The sequence below is a fragment of the Cyanistes caeruleus genome, chromosome 38 (genome assembly GCF_971803275.1).
Source record: "Cyanistes caeruleus chromosome 38, bCyaCae1.hap1.1, whole genome shotgun sequence".
In the NCBI taxonomy this organism is placed as follows: Eukaryota; Metazoa; Chordata; class Aves; order Passeriformes; family Paridae; genus Cyanistes; species Cyanistes caeruleus.
The window spans coordinates 430,405-451,941 of record NC_141739.1 but is presented as its reverse complement, the minus strand read 5'-3'; the positions used below and the strand labels follow the sequence as shown (position 1 = coordinate 451,941).

The window sequence follows — 21,537 nt, the reverse complement described above, 5'->3', positions numbered from 1 at the left end:
GAACCTGGAATCAACCCAAGAGCCGGCAGATCCCCCCCCAGGAGCGCCCCGGGGGGGGCGGGGACCCCAATTTGGGGTGGGGGTCTCAGGTTTGGGGTGGGGGTCCCCAATTTGGGGTGGGGTCCCGATTTTGGGGTCCCCAATTTTGGGGAGGGGTCCCGGTTTCGGGGCCATTCCCAAGGCCTGGAATTGGGGTGGTCCCAGGCCCTGAGGGGATTTTTGGGAGTCCCAATTTTGGGGTGGGGTCCCAAATTTGGGGTGGGGGTCCCCAGTTTGGGGTGGGGGTCCCCAATTTGGGGTGGGGGTCCCGATTTTGGGGTCCCCAATTTTGGGGAGGGGTCCCGGTTTTGGGGCCATTCCCAAGGCCTGGAATTGGGGCGATCCCAGGCCTTGAGGGGATTTTTGGGGCTCCCAATTTTGGGTTGGGGTCCCCAATTTTGGGGTTTTTGGGGGGTCCCAATTTTGGGGTGGGGGTCCCGATTTTGGGGTCCCAATTTTGGGGAGGGGTCCCGGTTTTGGGGCAATTCCCAAGGCCTGGAATTGGGGCGATCCCAGGCCTTGAGGGGATTTTTGGGGGTCCCAATTTTGGGGTGGGGTCCCAAATTTGGGGTGGGGGTCTCAGGTTTGGGGTGGGGGTCCCAATTTTGGGGTGGGGGTCCCGATTTTGGGGTCCCAATTTGGGGAGGGGTCCCGGTTTTGGGGCAATTCCCAAGGCCTGGAATTGGGGCGATCCCAGGCCTTGAGGGGATTTTTGGGGGTCCCAATTTTGGGGTGGGGTCCCCAATTTTGGGGTTTTGCGGGGTCCCAAATTTGGGGTGGGGGTCCCGGTTTTGGGGTCCCCAATTTTGGGGAGGGGTCCCGGTTTTGGGGCCATTCCCAAGGCCTGGAATTGGGGCGATCCCAGGCCTTGAGGGGACTTTTGGGAGTCCCAATTTTGGGTTGGGGTCCCCAATTTTGGGGTTTTTGGGGGTCCCAAATTTGGGGTGGGGGTCCCGGTTTTGGGGTCCCCAATTTTGGGGAGGGGTCCCGGTTTTGGGGAGGGGTCCCGGGGCTCCCCCCCCTCCTTCGCACCTCGCTGCCCGTGATAGGGGGCGTGGCCACGCGACAGAGGCTGCGCTGATTGGGCGAGGCTCCAAAAGGGGCGTGGCTTGGACCGTACCATGTCCGGGGAGCGAGGTGGGGGGTAGGGGGTCAAAGGACGCCGGGATTTTGGGGTTTTTGGGGGGGTGGTCCCGATATTTGGGCTTTTTTTGGGGTATTTTGGGGTTTTTTGAGGGGTGGTCCCGATATTTTGGGGTTTTTTGAGGGGTGGTCCCGATATTTGGGGTTTTTTTGGGGTATTTTGGGGTATTTTGGGGTTTTTTGAGGGGTTTTCCCGATATTTGGGGTTTTTTGGGGGGTGGTCCCGATATTTTGGGATTTTTTGGGGTATTTTTGGGTTTTTTGAGGGGTTTTCCCGATATTTGGGGTTTTTTGGGGGGTGGTCCCGATATTTTGGGATTTTTTGGGGTATTTTGGGGTTTTTTGAGGGGTGGTCCGGATATTTTGGGGTTTTTTGGGGTATTTTGTGTTTTTTTGGGGGGTGGTCCCGATATTTTGGGGTTTTTTGGGGTTTTTTTGAGGGGTTTTCCCGATATTTTGGGTTTTTTTGAGGGGATGTTCCTGATATTTTGGGTTTTTTTGAGGTATTTTGGGGGTTTTTCCCGATATTTTGGGTTTTTTTGGGGTATTTTGGGGTTTTTTTGAGGGGTGGTCCCGATATTTTGGGGAAGGAATTTCCCCTTCCCGCCGCCCCGCGCGACGTCACGGAGGGGGCGTGGCCTCCCTGAGGGGAAAGCCACGCCCCCTCCCTCGTTTCCCCGCCCCGCCCGCCCGCCCCGCGAGCGGCGCGCGCTGGTGACGTCACTGCCGGCGCGCGGGAGAGCGCGGGAGGAGGTGAGAGGGTGGGGGGGGGCTATAGGGGATCTATAGGGGATCTATAGGGAATCTGGGGGGGTCTGGGGGCTCTTTGGGGGGTGGGGAGGGGTCTCTGGAGCCGGGGGGGGCTCGGGGGGGGGTTTGGGGGGGCTGGGAGAGAGCGCGGCGTGGGGGAGGGGGATCTATAGGGGATCTATAGGGGGTCTGTAGGGGGTCTATAGGGGTCTGTGGGGCGTGGGGAGGCGGCTCGGGGTCTCTAAGACTCGGGGAGGGGCGTCCGGGAGGGGTTTGGGGCGGGTTATAGGTGGTGTCTGGGGGGGGGGGGGTCTCTATAGGGTCTCTATGGGGCCTCTATAGGATCTCTATAGGGGTCTGGGGTCTCTGTAGGGTTTCCATGGGGTTCTCTATAGAGTCTGGGGTCTCTATGGGGGTTTTATGGGGTCTCTATAGCGTCTCTATGGGGTCTTTTTTGAGTCTGGGGTCCCTATAGGGTCTCTGTGTTGTTTCTATGGGGTCTCTATAGGGTCCCTATAGGCGTCTGGAGTCTCTATAGGGGTCTGGGATCCCTATAGGGTCTCTATGGGGTCCCTTTGGGGTCTCTGTAGGGGTCTGGGGTCTCTATAGGGCCCCTATAGGGTCTCCATAGGGTCTCGGGTCTCTATAGGATGTCTATAGGGTCTCTATCGGGGTCTGGGGTCTCCATAGGGTCCCTATGGGGTCTCTATAGGGGTCTCCATGGGGTCTCCATAGGGGTCTGGGGTCTCTATAGGGTCTCTATAGGTTCCCTATGGGGTCTCTATAGGGGTCTGGGATCTCTATAGGGGTCTGGGGTCTCTATAGGGGTCTCTATAGGGTCTCTATAGGGGTCTGGGATCTCTATAGGGGTCTGGGGTCTCTATAGGGGTCTCTATAGGGTCTCTATAGGGGTCTGGGGTCTCTATAGGGGTCTCCATGGGGTCTCTATAGGGGTCTCCATGGGGTCTCTATAGGGTCTGGGGTCTCTATAGGGTCTCTATAGGATGTCTGTAGGGTCTCTATAGGGTCTGGGGTCTCTATAGGATGTCTGTAGGGTCTCTATAGGGTCTGGGGTCTCTATAGGGGTCTGGGGTCTCTATAGGGTCTGGGGTCTCTATAGGGTCTGGGGTCTCTATAGGGTCTCTATAGGTTCCCTATGGGGTCTCTATAGGGTTTCTATAGGGTCTCTATAGGGTCTGGGGTCTCTATAGGGTCTGGGGTCTCTATAGGGTCTGGGGTCTCTATAGGGTCTGGGGTCTCTATAGGGTCTGGGGTCTCTATAGGTTCCCTATGGGGTCTCTATAGGGTCTGGGGTCTCCATAGGGGGAGCATGGCCGGGGGTCAGGAGGGGCCCAGCCCCCGCCCCAGCGAGGAGGAGCCCGGCAGCGACGGCAGGAGCACCTCGGAACGGGTGAGAAAATGGGGAAAAAACATGGGAAAACGGGCAAAAACGGGGAAAAAACGGGAAAAACGGGAATGGGGGACGGCAGGAGCACCTCGGAACGGGTGAGAAAATGGGGAAAAAACATGGGAAAACGGGCAAAAATGGGCAAAAAACGGGAAAAACGGGAATGGGGGGACGGGAGGAGCACCTCGGAACGGGTGAGAAACACGGGAAAACGGGAAAAAATGGACAAAAATGGGCAAAAATGGGCAAAAACGGGAAAAATGGGGAAAAAACGGGAATGGGGGGATGGCAGGAGCACCTCGGAACGGGTGAGAAAATGGGGAAAACGGGCAAAAATGGGCAAAAATGGGCAAAAACGGGAATGGGGGATGGCAGGAGCACCTCGGAACGGGTGAGAAAATGGGGAAAAAACATGGGAAAACGGGCAAAAATGGGGAAAAAACGGGAAAAATGGGAATGGGGGGACGGGAGGAGCACCTCGGAACGGGTGAGAAAATGGGGAAAAAACATGGGAAAACGGGCAAAAACGGGCAAAAAACGGGAAAAATGGGGAAAAATGGGAAAAATGGGAATGGGAGCAACGGGAGGAGCACCTCGGAACGGGTGAGAAACACGGGAAAATGGGCAAAAATGGGCAAAAATGGGAATAATGGGGAAAATGGGAATGGGGGGACGGGGGGAGCACCTCGGAACGGGTGAGAAACGGGGAAAAATGGGAAAAAATGGGAAAAATGGGAAAAATGGGGAAAAGCTGGGAAAAACTTGGGAAAAAATGGGGAAAAAATGGGAGAAAACTGGGAAAAAATGGGAAAAAATGGGTAAAAATGGGGAGAAAATGGGGAAAAATGGGTAAAAAATGGGAAAAAATGGGAAAAATGGGTAAAAAATGGGAAAAAATGGGGGAAAATGCGGAAAAAATGGGGAAAAATGGGGAAAAAATGGGAAAAATGGGGGAAAATGCGGAAAAAATGGAGAAAAATGGGGAGAAAATGGGGAAAAAATGGGGAAAAAATGGGAAAAATGGGGAAAAACTGGGAAAAATGGGGGAAAATGGGGAGAAAATGGGAAAAATGGGGAAAAACTGGAAAAAATGGGAAAAACTGGGAAAATTTGGGAAAAAATGGGAAAAAAAAGGGGAAAAAATGGGGAAAAAATGGGAAAAACTGGGAAAAAATGGGGAAAAAATGGGGAAAAATGGGAAAAAATGGGGAAAAAATGGGGAAAAAATGGGGAAAAATGGGGAAAATGGGGAAAAAATGGGGAAAAATGGGAAAAAAATGGGGAAAAAATGGGAAAAATGGGTAAAAAATGGGGAAAAATGGGAAAAATGGGGAAAACTTGGAAAAACTGGGAAAAAGTGGGAATAATTCCGTGTGCAGGTGGTGGATTTGCTGAACCAGGCGGCGCTGATCGGGAACGAGGGGAAAATCACAATCCTGAAACAGGTGAGATCCGGGAAAAATGGGAATTTGGGGGGGAAAAATGGGAATTTTGGGGAAAAAATGGGAATTTTTGGGGGGAAAATGGGAATTTTGGGGGGAAAATGTGAATTTGGGGGGAAAAAATGGGAATTTTGGGGAGAAAATGGAAATTTGGGGGGAAAAAATGGGATTTGAGGGAGGGAAAATTGGGATTTGGGGTTGAAAATTGGGATTTTGGGTGGAAAATTCGGATTTTGGGCTGGAAAATTGGGATTTTGGGCTGAAAATTGGGATTTTGGGCTCGAAAATTGGGATTTGGGGTGGAAAATTGGGATTTGAGGGAGGGAAAATTGGGATTTTGGGTGGAAAATGGGGATTTTGGGGTGGAAAATTGGGATTTTGGGTTTAAAATTGGGATTTTGGGGTTGAAAATTGGGATTTTGGGTTGAAAATTGGGATTTTGGGGTTGAAAATTGGGATTTTGGGCTGGAAAATGGGGATTTTGGGTTGGAAAATGGAGATTTTGGGGCGGAAAATTGGGATTTTGGGTTGAAAATGGGGATTTTGGGGCGGAAAATTGGGATTTTGGGTTGGAAAATTGGGATTTGGGGTGGAAAATTGGGATTTTGGGTTGAAAATTGGGATTTTGGGCTGGAAAATTGGGATTTTGAGAATATTCCCCCCAATTTCCCATCCCCAGGTGCAAGAACTGATCATCAACAAGGACCCGACGCTCCTGGACAATTTCCTGGATGTGAGCGGGGAAATTCCGGGAATTCCGGGCTGGATTTTGGGGGGAATTTGGGGAATTTTGGGGAATTTTGGGGGCCATTGCCAGGGTGGGTTCTGAGCATTCCCAAATCCCGGATTTTGCCAGGAAATCATCGCCTTCCAGGCCGATAAATCCATCGAGGTGAGGAAATTCGTGGTGGGATTCATCGAGGAGGCCTGGTGAGATCCCGGGGGAAAAGCGGGAATTTTGGGGGAATTTTGGGGAATTTTGGGGGAATTTTGGGGAATTTTGGGGGGAATTTTGGGGAATTTTTAAGTTGATTTGTTGGGAATTTTTTGGGAATTTTTTTTGAATTTTGGGGAATTTTGGAGCTGATTTATTGGGAATTTTGGGGGAATTTTGGGGAATTTTGGAGCTGATTTATTGGGAATTTTGGGGGAATTTTGGGGAATTTTGGAGCTGATTTATTGGGAATTTTGGAGGAATTTTGGGGCTGATTTGTTGGGAATTTTGGAGGAATTTTGGAGCTGATTTATTGGGAATTTTGGAGGAAAAAATGGGAATTTTGGGGGAATTTTGGGGGAATTTTTAAGTTGATTTGTTGGGAATTTTGGGGGAATTTTGGGGAATTTTGGAGCTGATTTGTTGGGAATTTGGGGGGAATTTTGGGGAATTTTGGGGCTGTTTTGGGTGGAATTTTTAAGTTGATTTGTTGGGAATTTTGGAGGAATTTTTTGGGAATTTTGGGGAATTTTGGAGCTGATTTATTGGGAATTTTGGGGGAATTTTGGGGAATTTTGGAGCTGATTTATTGGGAATTTTGGAGGAATTTTGGGGCTGATTTATTGGGAATTTTGGAGGAAAAAATGGGAATTTTGGGGGAATTTGGGGGGAATTTTTAAGTTGATTTGTTGGAAATTTTGGGGGAATTTGGGGCAAATTTTTTGGGAATTTTGGGGAATTTTGGAGCTGATTTATTGGGAATTTTGGGGAATTTTGGGGGAATTTTGGAGCTGATTTATTGGGAATTTTGGAGGAAAAAATGGGAATTTTGGGGAAATTTTTAAGTTGATTTGTTGGGAATTTTGGGGGAATTTTGGGGGAATTTTTAAGTTGATTTGTTGGAAATTTTGGAGGAATTTTTTGGGAATTTGGGGGAATTTTGGAGCTGATTTATTGGGAATTTTGGGGGAATTTTGGGCCATTTTGGGCCTGTTTTTTTGGGGGGAATTTTGACCCATTTTGGGCCCGTTTTTTTGGGGGGATTTTGGGCCCGTTTTTTTTGGGGAATTTTGACCCATTTTGTCCCATTTTTTTGGGGAATTTGGGGCCGTTTTGGGCCATTTTGTCCCATTTTTTTTGTGAATTTTGACCCATTTTGTCCCATTTTTTTTTGTGAATTTTGACCCATTTTGTCCCATTCTTTTGGGGAATTTTGACCCATTTTGTCCCATTTTTTTTGTGAATTTTGACCCATTTTGTCCCATTTTTTTTGTGAATTTTGACCCATTTTGTCCCATTTTTTTTGTGAATTTTGACCCATTTTGTCCCATTTTTTTTGTGAATTTTGACCCATTTTGTCCCATTTTTTTGGGGGGATTTTGGGCCGTTTTGGGCCGTTTTGGGGCAGTTTTGGTTGTTGATTTGGGGTGACCCCGCTGTCCCCAGCAAAAGGGACATCGAGCTGCTGCTGAAGCTGGTGGCCAACCTGAACATGCTGCTCAAGGACGAGAACGTCAACGTGGTCAAGAAAGCCATCCTGACCATGACCCAGCTCTACAAGGTGGCCCTGCAGGTGAGGACACACCTGGGGACACCTGGGGACACCTGGGGACACCTGGGACACCTGGGGACACCTGGGGACACCTGGGACACCTGGGGGAACATGGGACACACCTGGAGTACCTGGGGATACACCTGGGACAGCTGGAACACAGCTGGGACAGCTGGGACACACCTGGGGGAACATGGGACACACCTGGAACACCTCGGGACACACCTGGGGACACCTGGGGGGGACATGGGGACACATCACCTGGGGGGACATGGGACACACCTGGAACACCTGGGGACACACCTGGGACACCTGGGAGAACATGGGACACACCTGGGACAGCTGGGGACACACCTGGGAACATACCTGGGGGAACATGGGACACACCTGGGGACACCTGGGACACCTGGGGGGACATGGGACACACCTGGAGCACCTGGGGACACACCTGGGGACACCTGGGGACACACCTGGAATACCTGGGGACACACCTGGGACAGCTGGGGACACACCTGGGACAGCTGGGAGAACATGGGGACACACCTGGAACACCTGGGGGAACATGGGGACACCTGGAACACACCTGGGGGGACATTGGACACACCTGGAACACCTGGGGACACACCTGGGGACACCTGGGGGGACATGGGACACACCTGGAACACCTGGGGACACCTAAAACACACCTGGGGACACACCTGGAACACCTGGGGACACCTAAAACACACCTGGGGACACACCTGGAACACCTGGGGACACCTAAAACACACCTGGGGACACACCTGGAACACCTGGGGACACACCTGGGACACCTGGGGGGACATGGGACACACCTGGAACACCTGGGGACACACCTGGAACACCTGGGGACACCTAAAACACACCTGGGGACATGGGACACACCTGGGACACACCTGGGGACACCTGGGGACACCTGGAGACACCTGGGGACACCTGGGGACACCTGGAGACACCTGGGGACACCTGGGGACACCTGGAGACACCTGGAACATGTCTAGAACCCGATCTAGAACCGAGTCTAGAACCGATCTAGAACCGAGTCTAGAACCCGATCTAGAACCGAGTCTAGAACGCTCTAGAACCTGATCTAGAACCGCTCTAGAACCGAGTCTAGAACCCGGTCTGGAACGCACCTGGGGACACCTGGGGACACCTGGGGACACCTGGAACACACCTGGAACACACCTGGGGACACCTGGGGACACCTGGGACACACCTGGGGACACCTGGAACACACCTGAACACACCTGGGGACACCTGGAACACACCTGGGGACACCTGGGGCACATCTGGACACACCTGGACACACCTGGGACACACCTGGGGACACCTGGGGACACCTGGAACACACCTGGGACACACCTGGGGACACCTGGGGACACTTGGACACACCTGGAACACACCTGGGACACACCTGGGGACACCTGGAACACACCTGGGGACACCTGGGACACACCTGGACACACCTGGACACACCTGGGGACACCTGGAACACACCTGGGGACACCTGGACACACCTGGAACACACCTGGGGACACCTGGGGACACCAAAAACGTTCTCTCATTACTGTACCGATATATATTCTACATTAATTTATGTTTGATAAAATACTTGATGCTAATTTGCATAATTACACCTTAAAAAAACGGCTTTAATGAGCAATATAATCACTGTAATTATACACAGAAATGACTTTTTTTAATTTAAATCCCAAATTTTGGGGGTTTTTTCCCAGTGGATGGTGAAGTCGGGGAGATGATGTCCTCCATCATTAATATCTAATATTTAATATTAATTACCCGTTAATAATTCCATTAAAAATTGAATTAAAAATCTCTTTTTTTTTTGTTTTTTTACCAAATTTTGGGATTTTTTTCCTGGATTTTTTTCCCAGTGGATGGTGAAGTCAGGGAGATGATGTCCTCCATCATTAATATCTAATATTTAATATTAATTACCTATTAATAATCCCATTAATAATTCCATTAAAAATTGAATTAAAAATCCCTTTTTTTTTTGTTTTTTTACCAAATTTTGGGATTTTTTTCCCGGATTTTTTTCCCAGTGGATGGTGAAGTCAGGGAGATGATGTCCTCCATCATTAATATCTAATATTTAATATTAATTACCTATTAATAATTCCATTAAAAATTCCATTAAAAATTGAATTAAAAATCCCTTTTTTTTTTGTTTTTATCCCAAATTTTGGGATTTTTTTCCTGGATTTTTTTCCCAGTGGATGGTGAAGTCGGGGAGATGATGTCCTCCATCATTAATATCTAATATTTAATATTAATTATCCATTAATAATTCCATTAATAATTCCATTAAAAATCCCATTTTTTTTTGTTTTTTTACCAAACTTTGGGATTTTTTTCCCGGATTTTTTTCCCAGTGGATGGTGAAGTCAGGGAGATGATGTCCTCCATCATTAATATCTAATATTTAATATTAATTACCCATTAATAATCCCATTAAAAATTCTATTAAAAATCTCATTAAAAATCCCATTTTTTTTTGTTTTTATCCCAAATTTTGGGATTTTTTTCCCGGATTTTTTTCCCAGTGGATGGTGAAGTCAGGGAGATGATGTCCTCCATCATTAATATCTAATATTTAATATTAATTATCCATTAATAATTCCATTAAAAATTCCATTAAAAATCCCATTTTTTTTGTTTTTTTACCAAACTTTGGGATTTTTTTCCCAGATTTTTTTCCCAGTGGATGGTGAAGTCGAAGGTGATCAGCGAGCTGCAGGAGGCCTGCTGGGAGATGATGTCATTTATCATTAACATTTAATAATAATAATAATTACCCATTAAAAATCCATTAAAAATTCAATTTTTTTTGTTTTTATCCCAAACTTTGGGATTTTTTTCCCAGTGGATGGTGAAGTCGAAGGTGATCAGCGAGCTGCAGGAGGCCTGCTGGGAGATGATGTCCTCCATGTTTAATATTTAATATTAATAATAATTTCTCATTAAAAAATCCATTAAAAATTCAATTTTTTTTGTTTTTTTACCAAACTTTGGGATTTTTTTTCCCGGGTTTTTTTTCCCAGTGGATGGTGAAGTCGAAGGTGATCAGCGAGCTGCAGGAGGCCTGCTGGGAGATGATGTCATTTATCATTAACATTTAATATTAATAATAATTATCCATTAATAATCCCATTAATAATTCCATTAAAAATCCCGGTTTTTTTCCTTTAAATCCCAAATTTTGGGATTTTTTTCCCAGTGGATGGTGAAGTTGAAGGTGATCAGCGAGCTGCAGGAGGCCTGCTGGGAGATGATGTCCTCCATCATTAATATTTAATATTAATATTAATTACCCATTAATAATCTCATTAATAATTCCATTAAAAATCCCGGTTTTTTTCCTTTAAATCCCAAATTTTGGGATTTTTTTCCCAGTGGATGGTGAAGTCGAAGGTGATCAGCGAGCTGCAGGAGGCCTGCTGGGAGATGATGTCCTCCATCATTAACATTTAATATTAATAATAATTTCTCATTAAAAAATCCATTAAAAATTCAATTTTTTTTGTTTTTTTACCAAATTTTGGGATTTTTTTCCCGGGTTTTTTTCCCAGTGGATGGTGAAGTCGAAGGTGATCAGCGAGCTGCAGGAGGCGTGCTGGGAGATGATGTCATTTATCATTAACGTTTAATACTAATTAATTACACATTGAAAAAATCCATTAAAAATTCAGGTTTTTTTGTTTTTTTACCAAACTTTGGGATTTTTTTCCCGGATTTTTTTCCCAGTGGATGGTGAAGTCGAAGGTGATCAGCGAGCTGCAGGAGGCCTGCTGGGAGATGATGTCATTTGTCATTAACATTTAATATTAATAATAATTACCCATTAATAATTCCATTAAAAATCCCATTTTTTTTCCTTTAAATCCCAAATTTTGCGATTTTTTTCCCAGTGGATGGTGAAGTCGAAGGTGATCAGCGAGCTGCAGGAGGCCTGCTGGGAGATGATGTCATTTATCATTAACGTTTAATACTAATTAATTACACATTGAAAAAATCCATTAAAAATTCAGGTTTTTTTGTTTTTTTACCAAACTTTGGGATTTTTTTCCCGGATTTTTTTCCCAGTGGATGGTGAAGTCGAAGGTGATCAGCGAGCTGCAGGAGGCCTGCTGGGAGATGATGTCCTCCATGTTTAATATTTAATATTAATAATAATTTCTCATTAAAAAATCCATTAAAAATTCAATTTTTTTTGTTTTTTTCCCAAACTTTGGGATTTTTTTCCCGGATTTTTTTCCCAGTGGATGGTGAAGTCGAAGGTGATCAGCGAGCTGCAGGAGGCCTGCTGGGAGATGATGTCATTTATCATTAACATTTAATAATATTAATTACCCATTAATAATTCCATTAAAAATTGAATTAAAAATCTCTTTTTTTTTTGTTTTTTTACCAAATTTTGGGATTTTTTTCCCGGATTTTTTTCCCAGTGGATGGTGAAGTCGAAGGTGATCAGCGAGCTGCAGGAGGCCTGCTGGGAGATGATGTCCTCCATCATTAACATTTAATATTAATAATAATTACCTATTAAAAATTCAATTTTTTTTGTTTTTATCCCAAACTTTGGGATTTTTTTCCCAGTGGATGGTGAAGTCGAAGGTGATCAGCGAGCTGCAGGAGGCCTGCTGGGAGATGATGTCCTCCATCATTAATATTTAATATTAATATTAATTACCCATTAATAATCTCATTAATAATTCCATTAAAAATCCCGGTTTTTTTCCTTTAAATCCCAAATTTTGGGATTTTTTTCCCAGTGGATGGTGAAGTCGAAGGTGATCAGCGAGCTGCAGGAGGCCTGCTGGGAGATGATGTCCTCCATCATTAACATTTAATATTAATGACTAATTACCCATTAAAAAATCCATTAAAAATTCAATTTTTTTTGTTTTTTTACCAAACTTTGGGATTTTTTTCCCGGATTTTTTTCCCAGTGGATGGTGAAGTCGAAGGTGATCAGCGAGCTGCAGGAGGCGTGCTGGGAGATGATGTCATTTATCATTAACATTTAATATTAATAATAATTACCCATTAATAATTCCATTAAAAATCTCATTAAAAATCCCATTTTTTTTCCTTTAAATCCCAAATTTTGGGATTTTTTTCCCAGTGGATGGTGAAGTCGAAGGTGATCAGCGAGCTGCAGGAGGCCTGCTGGGAGATGATGTTCTCCATCATTAACATTTAATATTAATGACTAATTACCCATTAAAAAATCCATTAAAAATTCAATTTTTTTTGTTTTTACCCCAAACTTTGGGATTTTTTTCCCGGATTTTTTTCCCAGTGGATGGTGAAGTCGAAGGTGATCAGCGAGCTGCAGGAGGCCTGCTGGGAGATGATGTCATTTATCATTAACATTTAATAATATTAATTACCATTAATAATTCCATTAAAAATCCCATTAAAAATCCCATTTTTTTTGTTTTTATCCCAAATTTTGGGATTTTTTTCCCAGTGGATGGTGAAGTCGAAGGTGATCAGCGAGCTGCAGGAGGCCTGCTGGGAGATGATGTCATTTATCATTAACATTTAATAATATTAATTACCCATTAATAATTCCATTAAAAATTGAATTAAAAATCTCTTTTTTTTTTGTTTTTTTACCAAATTTTGGGATTTTTTTCCCGGATTTTTTTCCCAGTGGATGGTGAAGTCGAAGGTGATCAGCGAGCTGCAGGAGGCCTGCTGGGAGATGATGTCATTTATCATTAACGTTTAATACTAATTAATTACACATTGAAAAAATCCATTAAAAATTCAATTTTTTTTGTTTTTTTCCCAAACTTTGGGATTTTTTTCCCGGATTTTTTTCCCAGTGGATGGTGAAGTCGAAGGTGATCAGCGAGCTGCAGGAGGCCTGCTGGGAGATGATGTCCTCCATCATTAATATCTAATAATATTAATTACCCATTAATAATCCCATTAAAAAATCCATTAAAAATTCAATTTTTTTTGTTTTTATCCCAAACTTTGGGATTTTTTTCCCAGTGGATGGTGCAGTCGAAGGTGATCAGCGAGCTGCAGGAGGCCTGCTGGGAGATGATGTCCTCCATCTTTAATATTTAATATTAATATTAATTATCCATTAATAATCCCATTAAAAATCCCATTAAAAATCCCATTTTTTTTCCTTTAAATCCCAAATTTTGGGATTTTTTTCCCAGTGGATGGTGAAGTCGAAGGTGATCAGCGAGCTGCAGGAGGCCTGCTGGGAGATGATGTCCTCCATGGCCAGCGACATCATCCTGCTGCTGGACTCGGACAACGACGGCGTGCGCACCCACGCCATCAAGTTCGTGGAGGGGCTGATCGTGACGCTGTCCCCGCGCAGCGGCGACTCCGACGTCCCCAAACGCAGCGAGAACGACGTCAGCCTGGAGAGGATCCCCAGGGACCACCCTGTCATCAAATACAGTGAGTCCGGGATTGGGATTGGGATTGGGATTGGGATCAGGAATGGGATTGGGGTTTAATGGGATTGGGATTGGGAATGGGATTGGGGTTTAATGGGATTGGGGTTTAATGGGATTGGGGTTTAATGGGATTGGGATTGGGATTGGGAATGGGATTGGGGTCGAGAACGACGTCAGCCTGGAGAGGATCCCCAGGGACCACCCCGTCATCAAGTACAGTGAGTTTGGGATTGGGATTGGGAATGGGATTGGGATCAGGAATGGGGTTTAATGGGATTGGGGTTTAATGGGAATGGGATTGGGGTTTAATGGGATTGGGGTTTAATGGGATTGGGATCAGGATCACCCCGTCATCAAGTACAATGAGTTTGGGAATGGGAATGGGAATGGGATTGGGGTTTAATGGGATTGGGATTGGGAATGGGATTGGGGTTTAATGGGATTGGGGTTTAATGGGATTGGGGTTTAATGGGATTGGGGTTTAATGGGATTGGGATTGGGATTTAATGGGATTGGGAATGGGATTGGGAATGGGATTGGGGTTTAATGGGATTGGGATCACCCCGTCATCAAGTACAGTGAGTCCGGGATTGGGATTGGGATTGGGAATGGGATTGGGGTTTAATGGGATTGGGGTTTAATGGGATTGGGGTTTAATGGGATTGGGGTCACCCCGTCATCAAGTACAGTGAGTCTGGGATTGGGATTGGGATTGGGGTTTAATGGGATTGGGAATGGGATTGGGATCGGGATCACCCCGTCATCAAGTACAGTGAGTCTGGGAATGGGAATGGGATTGGGATTGGGGTTTAATGGGATTGGGGTTTAATGGGATTGGGATTGGGATTGGGAATGGGATTGGGGTCGAGAACGACGTCAGCCTGGAGAGGATCCCCAGGGACCACCCCGTCATCAAGTACAGTGAGTTTGGGATTGGGATTGGGATTGGGATTGGGGTTTAATGGGATTGGGATTGGGATTGGGATTGGGGTTTAATGGGATTGGGATTGGGAATGGGATTGGGATTGGGAATGGGAATGGGATTGGGGTTTAATGGGAATGGGAATGGGATTGGGATTTAATGGGATTGGGATTGGGACCACCCCATCATCAAGTACAGTGAGTCCGGGAATGGGATTGGGAATGGGATCAGGATTTAATGGGATTGGGATTGGGGTTTAATGGGATTGGGATTGGGATTGGGAATGGGATTGGGGTCGAGAACGACGTCAGCCTGGAGAGGATCCCCAGGGACCACCCCGTCATCAAGTACAGTGAGTCTGGGATTGGGATTGGGATTGGGATCGGGATTTAATGGGATTGGGATTGGGATTGGGATTGGGGTTTAATGGGATTGGGGTTTAATGGGATTGGGATTGGGAATGGGATTGGGGTCACCCCGTCATCAAATACAGTGAGTTTGGGAACGTGGGAATGGGATTGGGAATGGGGTTTAATGGGACTGGGGTTTAATGGGATTGGGGTTTAATGGGATTGGGATTGGGAATGGGATTGGGATTGGGAATGGGAATGGGATTGGGGTTTAATGGGAATGGGAATGGGATTGGGATTGATTGGGATTGGGACCACCCCATCATCAAGTACAGTGAGTCCGGGATTGGGATTGGGATTGGGATTGGGATCAGGAATGGGATTGGGGTTTAATGGGATTGGGATTGGGAATGGGATTGGGGTTTAATGGGATTGGGGTTTAATGGGATTGGGGTTTAATGGGATTGGGATTGGGATTGGGAATGGGATTGGGGTCGAGAACGACGTCAGCCTGGAGAGGATCCCCAGGGACCACCCCGTCATCAAATACAGTGAGTCTGGGATTGGGATTGGGATTGGGATCGGGATTGGGGTTTAATGGGATTGGGATTTAATGGGATCGGGAATGGGATTGGGAATGGGATTGTGGGATCGGGATCACCCCGTCATCAAGTACAGTGAGTCCGGGAATGGGATTGGGATTGGGAATGGGATTGGGGTTTAATGGGATTGGGGCTTAATGGGATTGGGGTTTAATGGGATTGGGAATGGGAATGGGATTGGGAATGGGAATGGGATTGGGAATGGGATTGGGGTCGAGAACGACGTCAGCCTGGAGAGGATCCCCAGGGACCACCCCGTCATCAAGTACAGTGAGTTTGGGAATGGGATTGGGATTGGGATCGGGATTGGGGTTTAATGGGATTGGAGTCACCCCGTCATCAAGTACAGTGAGTCCGGGAATGGGATTGGGATTGGGATTGGGAATGGGAATGGCATTGGGGTTTAATGGGATTGGGGTTTAATGGGAATGGGATTGGGAATGGGAATGGGATTGGGGTTTAATGGGATTGGGGTTTAATGGGATTGGGATTGGGAATGGGATTGGGATTGGGAATGGGATTGGGATCGAGAACGACGTCAGCCTGGAGAGGATCCCCAGGGACCACCCCGTCATCAAGTACAGTGAGTCCGGGAATGGGATTGGGGTTTAATGGGATTGGGAATGGGGTTTAATGGGATTGGGATTGGGATTGGGAATGGGATTGGGACTGGGGCTTAATGGGATTGGGGTTTAATGGGATTGGGATTTAATGGGATCGGGAATGGGATTGGGAATGGGATTGTGGGATCGGGATCACCCCGTCATCAAGTACAGTGAGTCCGGGAATGGGATTGGGATTGGGAATGGGATTGGGACTGGGGCTTAATGGGATTGGGGTTTAATGGGATTGGGATTGGGAATGGGATTGGGATTGGGATTTAATGGGATTGGGAATGGGATTGGGATTGGGATTGGGATTTAATGGGATTGGGAATGGGATTGGGAATGGGATTGGGATTGGGGTCGAGAACGACGTCAGCCTGGAGAGGATCCCCAGGGACCACCCCGTCATCAAGTACAGTGAGTCTGGGATTGGGATCGGGATTGGGATTGGGGTTTAATGGGATTGGGATTGGGGTTTAATGGGATTGGGGTTTAATGGGATTGGGATTGGGAATGGGATTGGGATTGGGAATGGGATCGGGATTTAATGGGATTGGGATTGGGATCGGGATCGGGATCAGGATTTAATGGGATTGGGGTTTAATGGGATTGGGGTCGAGAACGACGTCAGCCTGGAGAGGATCCCCAGGGACCACCCCGTCATCAAGTACAGTGAGTCTGGGATTGGGATTGGGATTGGGATCGGGATTTAATGGGATTGGGATTGGGATTGGGGTTTAATGGGATTGGGGTTTAATGGGATTGGGATTGGGAATGGGATTGGGGTCACCCCGTCATCAAATACAGTGAGTTTGGGAACGTGGGAATGGGATTGGGAATGGGGTTTAATGGGATTGGGGTTTAATGGGATTGGGGTTTAATGGGATTGGGATTGGGAATGGGATTGGGATTGGGAATGGGATTGGGAATGGGATTGGGGTCACCCCGTCATCAAGTACAGTGAGTCCGGGATTGGGATTGGGAATGGGAATGGGATTGGGAATGGGATTGGGGTTTAATGGGATTGGGATCGGGATTACCCCGTCATCAAGTACAGTGAGTCTGGGAATGGGATTGGGAATGGGAATGGGAATGGCGTTTAATGGGATTGGGGTTTAATGGGATTGGGGTTTAATGGGATTGGGAATGGGATTGGGATTGGGGTTTAATGGGATTGGGGTTTAATGGGATTGGGGTTTAATGGGATTGGGATTGGGATTGGGATCACCCTGTCATTAAGTACAGTGAGTCTGGGAACGGGATTGGGAATGGGAATGTGAAGCAGTTTTGGGTCCTCCAAGGCAATTTTGGGTTCTCCAAGGCAATTTTGGGTTCTCCAAGGCAGTTTTGGGTTCTCCAAGGCAGTTTTGGGTTCTCCAAGGCAGTTTTGGGTTCTCCAAGGCAATTTTGGGTCCTCCAAGGCAATTTTGGGTTCTCCAAGGCAGTTTTGGGTTCTCCAAGGCAGTTTTGGGTTCTCCAAGGCGGTTTTGGGTTCTCCAAGGCAATTTTGGGTTCTCCAAGGCAGTTTTGGGTTCTCCAAGGCAGTTTTGGGTTCTCCAAGGCAGTTTTGGGTTCTCCAAGACAGAGTTGGGGTTCTCCAAGGCAATTTTGGGTTCTCCAAGGCAGTTTTGGGTTCTCCAAGGCAGTTTTGGGTCCTCCAAGGCAATTTTGGGTTCTCCACGGTGTTTTTGTGTTCTCCAAGGCAATTTTGGGTTCTCCACGGTGTTTTTGTGTTCTCCAAGGCAATTTTGGGTTCTCCAAGGTGGTTTTGGGTTCTCCAAGGTGGTTTTGGGTTCTCCAAGTTGGTTTTTGGTGACTCCCTGACCTCCCCGCGGTTCGGTGACCCCGCTGACCCCCCGGTGGTGACCCTGCTGTCCCCTGCTGTCCCCAGACGTGCTGTGGGAGGAGGGCAAGGCGGCGCTGGAGCAGCTGCTCAAGTTCATGGTGCACCCGGCCATCTCCAGCATCAACCTGACGGCCGCGCTGGGCTCGCTGGCCACCATCGCCCGCCAGCGGCCCATGTTCATGGCCGAGGTCATCCAGGCCTACGAGACCCTCCATGGTAACGTCCCCCAGGGGTTTGGGGTCTCCTGGTGTCCCCCTGGTGTCCCTTGGTGTCCTTTGGTCTTCCTTGGTGTCCCTTGGTGTCCCCAGGTGTCCCCAGGTGTCCCCAAGTGTCTCCTTGGTGTCCCCACACATCCCCAGCTGTCCCCAGCTGTCCCCAGGTGTCCCCAGGTGTCCCCAGGTGTCCCCAGATGTCCCCAGCTGTCCCCAGGTGTCTCCAGCTGTCCCCAGCTGTCCCCAGGTGTCCCCAGCTGTCTCCAGCTGTCCCCAGCTGTCCCCAGCTGTCCCCAACCCCCTCCCCCTTGTCCCCGCAGCCAACCTCCCGCCCACCCTGGCCAAGTCCCAGGTGAGCAGCGTGCGGAAGAACCTGAAGCTGCACCTGCTGAGCGTCCTGCGCCACCCGTCCTCGGGGGACTTCCAGCCGCAGATCACCACGCTGCTGGTGGACCTGGGCACGCCCCAGGCCGAGATCGCCCGCAGCATGCCCAGCCCCCGCGACGCCCGCAAGCGGCCCCGCGACGAGCCCGACGCCGCCCTCAAGAAGATGAAGATCGGTGAGAAGATCCGGTGGTGTCACCATGAACTTGTGTGTGGTGGTGTCACTGTCAGCTTCCGTTTGGTGGTGTCACCATGAACTTCTGTGTGGTGGTGTCACCATGATCTTCTGTTTGGTGGTATTGTCACGTTCCACGTGGTGGTATCATTGTCACCTTCTGTGTGGTGGTGTCACTGTCATGTTCCATGTGGTGGCATCAGCGTCACCTTCTGTGTGGTGGTGTCACCATGAACTTGTGTGTGGTGGTGTCACCATCATCTTCTGTGTGGTGGTGTCACTGTCATATTCCATGTGGTGGCATCAGCGTCACCTTCCATGTGGTGGTGTCACCGTCAGCTTCCGTTTGGTGGTGTCACCATGAACTTCTGTGTGGTGGTGTCACCATGATCTTCTGTGTGGTGGTGTCACTGTCATATTCCATGTGGTGGCATCAGCGTCACCTTCCATGTGGTGGTGTCACCGTCAGCTTCCGTTTGGTGGTGTCACCATGAACTTCTGTGTGGTGGTGTCACCATGATCTTCTGTGTGGCGGTGTCACTGTCACCTTCTGTGTGGTGGTGTCACCATGATCTTCTGTGTGGCGGTGTCACTGTCACCTTCTGTGTGGTGGTGTCACCATGAACTTCTGTGTGGTGGTGTCACCGTCATCTTCTGTGTGGTGGTGTCACCGTCAGCTTCCGTTCGGTGGTGTCACCATCATCTTCTGTGTGGTGGTGTCACTGTCACATTCCATGTGGTGGCAACAGCGTCACCTTCTGTGTGGTGGTGTCACCATCAGCTTCCGTTTGGTGGTGTCACCATGAACTTCTGTGTGGTGGTGTCATCGTCATCTTCTGCGTGGTGGTGTCACTGTCACATTCCATGTGGTGGCATCAGCGTCACCTTCTGTGTGGTGGTGTCACCATGAACTTCTGTGTGGTGGTGTCACTGTCATCTTCTGTGTGGTGGCGTCACTGTCACCTTCCATGTGGTGGTGTCACCATCACCTTCCATTTGGTGGCATCACCGTCACCTTCTGTGTGGTGGCATCATTGTCACGTGCCGTGTGGTGGCATCATTGATGCCTTCCACGTGGTGACATTGTTGTCACCTCCTCTGTGGTGGCATCACCATCACCTTCCATGTGGTGACACCATTGTCACCTCCCCTGTGGTGGCATCACCATCACCTTCCATGTGGTGACACCATTGTCACCTCCCCCGTGGTGGCATCACCATCACCTTCCCCACGGTGACATCATTGTCACCTTCCCCATGGTGACATCATTGTCACCTTCCCCACGGTGACATCATTGTCACCTCCCCCATGGTGCTGGTGGCCATCGGGTGCTCCCGGTGTCCTCACGGCGACGCCGGTGACAGGCGCTGACCCTCAAACCCCTCCTGAGGTCACCTCGGTGTCCCCAACACCTGGTGGTGACCCTGGGGACACTCAGGGACCTTCCCCGTGTCCCCACAGAGCCACCCCTGGGCGAGGACGACGAGGACAAGGACCTGGAGGCGCCGGCGGTGGCCGTGGCCAAAGCGGCCGGAGCGGCCGCCGTCCCCTCGGACACCGACATCACGGCCGAGTTCCTGCAGCCGCTGCTGACCCCGGAGAACGTGGCCAACCTGGTCAGGGGAGGGGACATCGGCCTTGGGGACACTTCGGGGGGGCTTTGAGGGGGTGTTGGGGACATTCTGGGGGTCTCCAAGGTGGTTTTGGGTTCTTCAGGGTGGTTTTGGGGTCTCCAAGGTGGTTTTGGGTTCTCCAAGGTGGTTTTGGGGTCTTCAAGGCCATTTTGGGTTCTCCAAGGTGGTTTTGGGTTCTCCAAGGTGGTTTTGGGTTCTTCAAGGTGGTTTTGGGTTCTCCAAGGCAGTTTTTGGGTTCTCCAAGTTGGTTTTGGTGTCCCCCAAGGCAGTTTTGGGGTTCTCCAAAGCGGTTTTGGTGTCTCCAAGCAGTTTTGGGTTCTCCAAGACGTTTTTGGGTTCTCCAAGGCAGTTTTTGGGTTCTCCATGGTGTTTCTGGGTTCTCGAAGTCAGTTTTGGGTTCCTTAAGGCAATTTTGGGTTCTCCAAGGCTGTTTTTGGGTTCTCCAAGGTATTTTTGGGTTCTCCACGTCAGTTTTGATGTCCCTAAGGCGTTTTTGGGGCCGCATCTCCCCGCAGGTGCTGATCAGCATGGTGTACCTGCCCGAGGCCATGCCCGCCTCCTTCCAGGCCACCTACACGCCCGTGGAGTCGGCCGGCACCGAGGCTCAGATCAAGCACCTGGCCCGACTCATGGCCACCCAGATGACCGCGGCCGGGCTGGGGCCAGGTCAGGGGACACCTCGGGGCCACCGGGGAACGGCGGGAACTGGGGCGGATTCCGGAGGAATTGGGATTCGGGTGGGAATTTTGGGCCGGGGTCGGTCGGGTTTTGGGGTTCACCGGGGTTTTGGCAGCGGAGAGGGGCAGGAGTTGGGGTGGGATGAGGATTTGGGAGTCCACCAAGGGTGGACAAAGCTCCTTGGATTTCAACTGTCCCTCGTGAGGTCGTTGGTGGCCAAACCGTTGTCCTGGTGGTCCCCCCGCAATTCCTGGACCCCCATTCCCGCCATTCCCACCCTGTTCCCATCATCTCCACCCCATCCCCACCATCTCCACCATCTCCATCATCTCCACCACCTCCACCATCTCCATCATCTCCCCCATCTCCACCACCTCCACCATCC

The 21,537-nt window shown here is 48.7% G+C and overlaps 1 protein-coding gene across 7 annotated transcripts in view; it reads left to right on the top strand.

Moving 5' to 3' along the window:
* Positions 1 to 1,868: 1,868 nt before the first annotated feature.
* Positions 1,869 to 21,537, top strand: part of SYMPK (symplekin scaffold protein) — a 44,846-nt gene continuing 25,177 nt past the window's right edge. For 2 of the 7 annotated variants that reach the window (XR_015281570.1, XM_086871941.1), the window contains exons 1-11: positions 1,887 to 1,935; positions 3,256 to 3,343; positions 4,720 to 4,785; positions 5,462 to 5,515; positions 5,639 to 5,712; positions 7,163 to 7,289; positions 13,496 to 13,745; positions 18,115 to 18,285; positions 18,602 to 18,841; positions 20,302 to 20,456; positions 20,990 to 21,140. Coding sequence is in view for 6 of the 7 variants with exons in the window: in XM_086871941.1 (XP_086728067.1) it covers positions 3,263 to 3,343; positions 4,720 to 4,785; positions 5,462 to 5,515; positions 5,639 to 5,712; positions 7,163 to 7,289; positions 13,496 to 13,745; positions 18,115 to 18,285; positions 18,602 to 18,841; positions 20,302 to 20,456; positions 20,990 to 21,140 (1,369 nt within the window). In the remaining variant the exon portion in view is untranslated. Of the gene's footprint in view, positions 1,936 to 3,179; positions 3,199 to 3,255; positions 3,344 to 3,399; positions 3,439 to 3,686; positions 3,732 to 4,719; positions 4,786 to 5,461; positions 5,516 to 5,638; positions 5,713 to 7,162; positions 7,290 to 13,495; positions 13,746 to 18,114; positions 18,286 to 18,601; positions 18,842 to 20,301; positions 20,457 to 20,989; positions 21,141 to 21,537 lie in introns of those variants that run through there. The other 5 variants (XM_086871938.1, XM_086871937.1, XM_086871942.1 and 2 more) reach the window with 5 other exon arrangements.